The following is a 10000-nucleotide window of genomic DNA, read 5'->3' as shown; positions in this document are numbered from 1 at the left end:
CAATATCAAGACATTCAAATCAAAGTCCAGATTCCAAGTTTCATTTATTTCTGCTTTATTTGCTGTGATAAATTCGAAATCCAAATCAAATAGCATGGTCATAATTCATTCAATTTCATAAATTTCAAATCCGTAAAATCAATCCACATATTAAATCAATTTGTCTATGTGACCATTTTCAATATACGTGGAATATTTCAAAGTCCGTAAATGCAAATAAATGATGGTGGGCACAAAAAGTTTAAAATAAAAATGTGCAGCCCATAGTAAAGTAGAACAGAATAGAATTCTGTTTTATACCCTATTGTAAACTGTTCCCACAATTCCTTCAAACCACTCCTCCTACTGATTTTGACCAGTCTAAAACCGGCCCCCTAAAAGTAAAAGCGAATTATACTGAACTCAAAACGTTAAATCCCTACATATTAATTCTAAACCCTGACTTTTATGATATAGGGAATGAGATTAGCGGAAGAGTAGCGTCCCTTGATTGGACGTCACCCATAGTCTGCGACGTCACCGGCGGAAAAGTTATTAGAGAGAGGACGTCATGTTGGTTGTTCGCATGAGTCTATCGTCCACGCTTCCGTGTGTAACCTTTTTGCAAAAGCTAACTCTCTTACAATAGGAAGATAGTCTATCGCAAAGTACTTTCCGCCAGATTTAAGAGACCCAGCCACCCAATCACTACTGGGGAGACAGGGTTGGGGGGGGGGGCGGGTCAGAAAATAATCTAGACTGCACCCGGGTTCGGGAAGGGAGGGGGGTTGTTTGCTTGTTTGTATTACATACATCATTGAATTTAGTTTTGTTATAATCTGAAGACTGGTTTTCCAAAACTCGTTTTGAGGCGATTTTTGTACATTTTGCGATTTTCCATGGACTAAATTGAAACATTAACTTTATATTAAGCATCAATTGTCATAAGAATCTTCTTACATGTGTATGAATTTGAAGGTTAACCTTGATAAAACGATAGACCGGGTGAAAAACTTTAGGGGAAAATAAGCGTCACTCATAATGTCAAAATGGGTTGGGGGGGGGGGGGGTAGAGATATAAGCTGTTTTCGGAAAACCACTTTTTATATTGCATAATCGATATGTTACATTTGATATACGACCATCGATATATTATTATATCTGTCCGTGTGTGAGTGTATGAGTATTGACATTAACTACTGTATTATAGTGTCGGTTATAATCATTAGTTGCGACGCCATAACCGGCTTATTGTTGTTGTTATCGTCGGCGTTGTTGTTATAATTATCATCATCATTATCATCATCATCATTCTTCTTCTTCTTCTTCTTCTCTCTCATCTTCTCTTCTTCTTTTCTTCTTCTTCTTCTTCTTCTTTTTCTTCTTCTTCTTCTTCTTCTTTTCTTTTCTTTCTTCTTCTTCTTCTTTTTCTTTTCTTATTATTATTATTATTATTTATTATTTATTATTATTATTATTATTATTATTATTATTATTATTATTATTATTATTATTATTATTATTATTATTATTATTATTATTATTTTATTATTATATTTTATCATTATTATCATTATTATTATATCATTATTATATATTATTATTATCATTATTATTATCATTATTATTATTATCATTATTATTATTATTATTATTATCATCATTATTATTATTATTATTATTATTATTATTATTGATGTTGTTGGTATTGTTGCTGCTATTGTTGTTGTGTTACTATTACTGTTGCAAGTATTTTTGTTATTAGCACTGGTTTATTGTGGTTATTACTGGTATCATTCTTAACACTATGATTCGTATTTATATTAATATTACCGCCATGTTCTGTTCGTTTTATTTACCTTTGTTTTCTCTTCTTTCCTGAATGTATTCAGCTAATTTTTAAAATCATTTGCGAATGGCTAAAAGTAAATAAAACGCATTGAATTAAACTGAATTGAACTTAAATTATAATTAATCAAGATCCTAAATTTAATTCCTTGTAAGAATATCAATATCATCACCATCATCGTTGTGGTCATCATAATAATCATCATTATCATCATCATCATTATCATTTTCATCATCATCATCATCATCATCATCATCATCATCATCATCAATATCATCATACGACACATTCATCATCAATCATCATCATCATCATCATCATCATCATCATCACTATCACCATCACGACCACATTCATCATCATCATCATCATCATCACCATCATCACCATCATCACCATCATCATCATCATCAGCAGCAGCATAACTGCCTTACACCATGTTCCATTGACTATGTCACTCTCCAGGAGTCCCTCCTGGTACCGTCATCATCTCGGAAGAATCTCTGGATATGGATCTTGCCCCGCTTTATCACACTGTGAGTAGACTCCAGTCTTTATGTTGTTTCATAGCAATAAATAATGAACAATCATCATGAAATACCTTGTAAATCATCTCTCTGTTATGTATTATTATATTTGTTATTTTATTGAATGTATAATGTAAGCATTTCTGGGTGGGGATCCTGACCTCCCTTAGCGGGCAGGGAGGTACATACTGTGTCTTTTATCCCCTTATATCTGTTTTCCAACATGCTTTATGTCTTTGTCTTAGAATGAGATTACTTGGTTTTGTCCTGGCCCTGTTCGGAGTCCTGGCTGGGAGGGAAACAGTCAAATGCAGTTATTGTTTTGGGAGATGATATTTTTTTCCTTGTAAATCATCTCTCGTATGTATTATGTATTATTATATATTGTTATTTTTAATGTATAATGTAAACATGTGAGTGTATTCCTCTTTGTTGGATTTTGTGTTTGTGTCCGAATGAGACTTATAGGTGATCTCAAACTAAGTACATTGGTGGTATGCTTTTGGAATCTACATCTGATCCCTATTTATTCCCAGTTCCCCTTTGTCTTTCTTTTTCTTGGGTGCTTGAATTGTAATTCTAAAACCTTTTTCTATCCTATTTTCTTCATTTTTACTGGCGCTGATATAACCTAAATGTGTTGCAAGCGTCGTAAAACCCTTAAAAACTAAAAAAAAAAAAAAAATAGTCATGAAATATATAGCAGCTTCCAGAAAGAACAAAATTATACTAAACACGAACGTTTTGGACTCAAAACCCTTCTTGAGTCAAGAAGATAAACAATAATAGGCCCAAGAGAAACACGAACCTTGGTGATGAATAATGGTAATTTTAAGAGAGAGAGAGAGGGGGGGGGGAGAGAGAGAGGGGGGGGGGGAGAGAGAGGATGGGGGCAAACAAAACACACAAAACAACTTTGAAACTAAAATAATAAAATAATAAACTCAGAGAGAGAGAGAGAGAGAGAGAGAGAGAGAGAGAGAGAGAGAGAGAGAGGATAAATTAATTAACATTAATGATCTTGGCATAAAGGATATAATTCGAACCCGACAATAAGGCTATCAATTAATGATAATGCTAAATAGGCCTAAGTTCGAACCAGATAGGTAGGCTAAAAACTCCGACCAGATCGGTTATTAATGATCATTCAAAATGGATAAAATTCGAACCAGATCGGTTATCAGTAATCATGCCAAACAAGGATAAAATTTGAACCAGATCGTTTATCAGTAATCTGCCAAAAAAAGGATAAAATTCGAACCAGATCGGTTATCAGTAATCATGCCAAAAAAGGATAAAATTTCGAACCAGATCGGTTATCAGTAATCATGCCAAAAAAGGATAAAATTTGAACCAGATCTGTAATCTGTAATCATGCAAAAAGGATAAAAATACAATGTCTGGTTTTCATAACTTTAATAAGAAAAAAGTCTTTAAATTTTGTGATGCACAAAAGAAATCAGAATGAGAAAAATGTTGATTGCATCGTAACGAATGTGATGATTTTCCTATGGGTAGTAAAGAGAGGTTTAATATATTTTTCCTCACTTCCTGTTTCATTATTTTCCTTTATTCATATTTATGACTAAAATTAATTTTATTTCTGTGTTGTTTTCTTTGTCTTCCTTCCTAGTCAAGTTTTGGCGAACACCTCAACCTTCCCGTCAAGTCGGACATCAGTGTCATCAACGATCTCAAATCTGTATGGAAAGAGAACGAGTGTCTCCAAGACATTCCATTAATCTCAGCCAAAACTTACTGCAGTGATGACTTTTATCAAGGTATTGATTGTTTAATTGTTAAACATAAAATAGACGACGATCAAGAGAACGTTTAACCCTTTACTTACCAACTATAGAAAAATCGTCACATTCGTTCTGATACAACCAACCTTATATATACATATATATATATATATATATATATAATATGGGGAGCTGCAAGGTCTGGGCCGGACGTCCCGCTTGCTGAAAGGAAATTGATGTGCATTTCGAACCCAACACCTCTCGTTTCCAGGTGCATTGATTGCCGCGTAATCCTGTCTGACAGACATTATGCATATGGCCTCTCATGCATTATTGTGTCCATAACAGCACATTCCCGTGGTGTTCCCTGTTTCTACTGAGTTTGTTATGGGCGCGACCGAGTCCCCGGCGGTATAACCGGGTTAGGGAGTAGGTGGGACCCCTTCTCTTAAGGTGCAGGAGTCAGAACCCACCGTGAGTGGTACACGCTCTGCTCCTCACCACCCACCTCACACTCATTCTGTAGTGTGGTGTCTTCTGTATGTCCTTACTTTTCTTAATCTACCCCTATAACTCATACTTTCCCCAGTCATTGATGTATGGCTCCACTGCCTTGTGGATACCTTCGGGAGGAGGAAAGGCTAAGGAGTAAACCTAACAGAAATCTGCATCCAAACTGATGCCAAACGTATCGCTATGCGATCGTTTGGACCACACCAGGGAGGAAGAGAGGGAGGTTCTGGTTACTGGGCAGCCCAGGATCTCCACATACTTTGCTCAGGCCACGCCCTGAGGACACTCCAGTCTCACCTTCACCGGTGAAGAGTAACAACACGGAAGACAGCAGTCTACGAGTGATAAGTCCTTGCTCAATTGGCGTAGAGTTGGACGCTACGGGTTGTCTTCGACGGTGGAGGGATCATCATAATCCTACTGGTCAGCTACCGCCCGCCCCAAGCTGGGCAGCCCCCAGCCAGAAAGGTGTTGACCCGCCACGATCTCCTGCTTCAGAGGGTGCCTGGAGCTTAGAGCTTGCAAGCTTGACAAGTGGATCGTTAAACTGTGTACCAGGCAAGCAAATGAAAAAGACAACGAAGCAAGCTGGAATGTAAGAACTATGCACTCAGGACTGACAGATGACCTTCAGGCCATGGACGATGCTCGAAAAACAGCATTAATTGATCGTGAACTTAATAGACTGAACATCGACATAGCCGCCTTGCAAGAAACGCGACTCCCAGAGAGGGGATCCCTGGAGGAGAAACACTTTACATTTTTCTGGCAAGGAAAAGGCACAGAAGGCGTTAGGGAGCACGGTGTTGGATTTGCAATACGCCATACATTACGTCCTATGATTGAACCGCCAACCGACGGCACAGAGATAATTTTAAAGCTGCGCCTGTCATCCATGCAGGGTTCGGTGAACCTTGTTTGCGTCTACGCCCCAACACTGCAAGCTTCGGTTGAAGTAAAGGACCAATTCCATCAGTCATTAGACGCCATAGTCAACAATATCCCAGAAGTGGAGCACATTACCTTCTTGGCGACTTCAACGCGCGAGTTGGTGCCGACAAAGATTCATGGCCAACCGTTTTGGGGCACCACGGCACAGGAAAGATGAATGAGAATGGTCAGAGGCTTCTTGAACTCTGCTGCTATCGCAAACTATGCGTGACGAACGCCTACTTTCATAACAAGGCATGTCACAAGGTGTCATGGAGGCATCCAAGGTCAAAACACTGGCATCAGCTGGACATGATCATCACAAAGCGCGATTCTCTTAACAATGTTTGTAACACCAGGTCCTACCAAAGTGCTGATTGCGACACCGATCACTCCTTGGTTGTCACAAGGGTGAAACTGACACCAAAGAAACTTCATCACTCAAAGAGAAAGGACCAGCCCAGGATCAACATCAGCAAGACAGCTTACCGAGAAAAGAATATAGAGTTCAACGAGCAACTTGAGAAGATTCTCAACACAGCTCATAGAAAAGCAGAACAAAACGCACAGACAGCTGGAACTCTCTTAGAAACGCCATTTACAGCACTGCAGTTCTGACATATGGCAAAAAGGAGCGCAAGAACAAAGATTGGTTTGAAGCCAGCATTACAGAGATGGAGCCAGTCATTGATGCCAAGGGCAGCGCACTTGTCAATTATAAACATGAACCAAGTCAGAGGAACCTGCGGGCGTTGCAAGCTGCACGCAGCAAAGCACAGCAAACAGCTCGACGTTGCGCCAACGACTACTGGCTTCAGTTGTCGGACAACATCCAGCAAGCGTCTGACAGTGGCAACATAAGGGCCATGTATGAGGGCATCAAACAGGCGACAGGCAAATCTACAAAGAAAACTGCGCCTATTAAATCAAAGACAAGGGAAGCCATCACAGACAAGGACAAGCAGATGGGAAGATGGGTAGAGCACTACTTGGAACTCTACGCCAGAGAAAACTCTGTCACCCAAAAAGCGTTAGTCGCAATTGAAGAACTGCCAGTACTGGAAGAACTAGACGCAGAACCAATTATGGAGGAGCTCAGCAAAGCAATCGATGTTCTGGCCTGTGGCAGAGCACCTGGTGACGACAGCATTCCACCCGAAATCATCAAATGTGGAAAGCCAGCCCTCTTGGAACCACAACATAAACTCCTGTGTCTTTGCTGGAGAGAAGGCAAGGTACCCCAGGATATGCGCGATGCCAAGATTATCACCCTCTACAAAAACAAGGGAGACCGTAGTGACTGCAATAACTATAGGGAAATCTCTCTACTGAGCATTGTAGGTAAAGTCTTTGCGCGCGTTGTCCTCGCTCGACTGCAAGTCCTCGCCGAACGTATCTACCCAGAGTCGCAGTGTGGCTTCAGAGCCAAGAGGTCGACAGTGGACATGATCTTCTCAGTACGTCAACTTCAGTAGAAATGTAGAGAACAGCAGATGCCCCTCTACATTGCATTTAATGACCTGACAAAGGCATTTGACCTTGTTAGCAGGAAGGGTCTTTTCCAGCTGCTAAAGAAGATTGGCTGTCCTCCTCAGCAGCTTAGCATCATTGCCTCCTTCCACGACGACATGAAGGGCACCATCAGCTATGACGGTGGAGCCTCTGAACCCTTCCCCATGCGCAGTGGCGTGAAACAAGGCTGTGTCCTCGCACCGACTTTGTTTGGTATATTTTTCTCCTTACTGCTGAAGTTTGCATTCAAAGAGTCCGAAGAAGGAGTCCACTTACACACCAGAAGTGATGGGAAGCTGTTCAATCTGACACGGCTGAGAGCAAAGACCAAGGTCCGCACATTCCTCATAGGGGAAATGCTATTTGCAGATGATGCAGCTCTATGCGCGCATACCGAGGAAGACCTTCAGCAGCTGATGGACAGGTTTTCCCACGCATGCAGGGAATTCGGGCTGACGATCAGCATCAAGAAAACAAATGTAATGTGTCAGGATGTCCCATCTATACCAGCAATTTACATTGACAACGAGGACCTAGAAGTCACTGATCACTTCACATACCTGGGCACAACCATCACCAGCAATCTCTCACTTGATGCAGAATCAGACAAGCGCATCGCCAAAGCTGCCGCTGTCATGGCACAATTGAGCAAGAGAGTGTGGACCAATAACCAACCCACTTTGAATACCAAACTCAGAGTATACCAGGCATGTGTACTCAGTAGCCTACTGTATGGCAGTGAATCCTGGACAACATATGCCAGACAGGAGAACCGCCTGGAAAACTTCCACATTCGACGAATTCTCGGCATCAGGTGGCAGGACAGACTCACTAACAATGCAGTGTTAGAAAGAGCGAACTCCCTCAGTATGCATCTCATGCTCTGCCAGCGACGTTTGCGATGGTTTGGTCACGTACACAGGATGGACGATGGACGCATAGCCAAAGACATCATGTACGGTGAACTAGCTTCTGGACGGCGACCAACTGGCCGTCCAGCTCTGCGCTTCTATGATGTCTGCAAACGAGACATGAAATCGACAGGCATCGACTCAAACACCTGGGAGTCGCTTGCTGACGACCGCAGCGGCTGGAGATATGCGGTGATGGAGGGAGTGAAGAGGGGTGAGGAGAGGAGAGAGATGAAGTTTGAGGAGAGGAGAACAAGAAGGAAAGAGAGGCAGCAGATCCAAATACCAAACACACAGTCAAACTACGTGTGCAACAACTGCGGTAGAGACTGCCATGCAAGGATTGGTCTGCTGAGTCACACCCGTCGTTGCTCTCAAGACTGATGAGACTAAAGCCATACAGGGCGCAAACCATCGTCTCTTGAGACGGAAGGATGCCTACTACCTATATATATATATATATATATATATATATATATATATATATATATATATATATATATATATATATATACAGTGGCGGTTCTAGCCTATTTATAGTGGTCGGGCAAAGATGATTCGGTCATATATATATATATATATATATATATATATATATATATATATATATATATATATACGCAAATAACTAATGTAATTAACGACATTTAAAAATAAATTATAGTTCATGTTTATGTACCAACCTATTTATAGATTAAATCCATTCGTCGAGTCTTTGATGATGCAAAATGATTGATGATCATGTCGTTAAGTTCAATTTTGGACAACCATTGTTTATGCACGGACATCACAGTGAGCGCATTCAAGCGCTCTTGTCCCATGGTATTCCGCACACATGTTTTGATCCGCTTTAAAGTACTAAATAGCCGTTCACTTTCTGCGGTGGAGACTGGTGTTGTTAACGTAATATTTAACAACGTTGACACCATTGGCAGATCATCCTCGAGGTCTAGTTCAATTATTTCCTTTAAAAGCTGTTGCGAGCTTTCTAGCAGTTGAAATATATTGTTGGAATACACGGTTTCAAGTTCGTTTTCTAATCTCTTTTTGTCTAAAAACGGGTAATACTGGCAGACAAGTTTTATTTTCTCTAAAGGTTTTGATTCCACGTAAGTCAAAAATTTCATAGGGTTCACAAGTGAAAATAAGGATATTTGTTCATATTGAGAAAATCTTTCCTCTATTTGAGTAACTATAATATCACAAGCCTCTTTTGCATGAGCGGTTAAATTGCTTTGAGGTCTTCTGTTTGACTGAGTATCGGTTGAGCAAACAATTTCATTAAAGAGACTGTCAACATCTGATCTTATTTTTGAAATATTAGATTTGAAATCTTCAACGCTCTGAATTATATCTGGTCCGGTTATTGTTCTGTTTTGCAGGTATGCAAATAAAATGTTAGCATGGCTAAAAATCCTATTAAAGAGGGTCAAATAAAAATTGAATTCCTCAGTATTCAGGATTCGTTCGAGTCCAACAGCTTCGCGCACCGATATAGCGTCCCAACCGTCTTCAGTCTGAATTTTCCTAAAACATTCAAGTAACTCTTCTTTTAAATCTTGAACACTAGAAAGGCACCTGCTCTGAAAATTCCATCTAGTTTGTGCTGGTCTGGAAAGCCGACTAGAAGTGATTGATCTTAAAAGATCGGCGCGTTTTGGGGAAATTGAAAAGAATGCTGAAAAGCCATCCAATTGGGCAAAAAATATTCTAATCGCTTGAACTGCTGAGCACGCTTGTCTCAATATTAGATTTAATTGATGCGCGTAGCAATGAACGAAATGTGCGTATGGAAACCAATGTTTCATCCGAACGTGCACTCCTGTATTTTTACCACTCATCACATTCGCGCCATCATACGATTGAGCAATCAGTTTGTGTTTTAAATCAAATTGATCTAATTGTGACTTAATGACAATAGAGAGACCCTCTGCTGACCTATCTGTAACAGGAACAAAATTTAAAAATCGCTCATATATTTCGCCATCTTTGCAATATCTTAAAATAATTACAAATTGAGACTGATTGGAAACG

The 10000-nt window shown here is 40.0% G+C and overlaps 1 protein-coding gene across 3 annotated transcripts in view; it reads left to right on the top strand.

The window, feature by feature from the left end:
* Positions 1-10000, top strand: part of LOC144957843 (uridine and thymidine phosphorylase-like) — a 35906-nt gene that overhangs the window by 17155 nt on the left and 8751 nt on the right. For all 3 annotated transcript variants that reach the window (XM_078889314.1, XM_078889313.1, XM_078889312.1), the window contains exons 5-6: positions 2294-2364; positions 3989-4136. In XM_078889314.1, the coding sequence (XP_078745440.1) occupies positions 2294-2364; positions 3989-4136 (219 nt within the window). The remainder of the gene's footprint in view (positions 1-2293; positions 2365-3988; positions 4137-10000) is intronic.

The sequence above is a fragment of the Berghia stephanieae genome, chromosome 12 (assembly GCF_034508935.2).
Source record: "Berghia stephanieae isolate SIO BIC M18660-M18661 chromosome 12, UCSD_Bste_1.3, whole genome shotgun sequence".
NCBI classification, from domain to species: domain Eukaryota; kingdom Metazoa; phylum Mollusca; class Gastropoda; order Nudibranchia; family Aeolidiidae; genus Berghia; species Berghia stephanieae.
The sequence above is the reverse complement of the archived record's forward strand: the minus strand, read 5'-3'. Positions and strand labels throughout refer to the sequence as shown.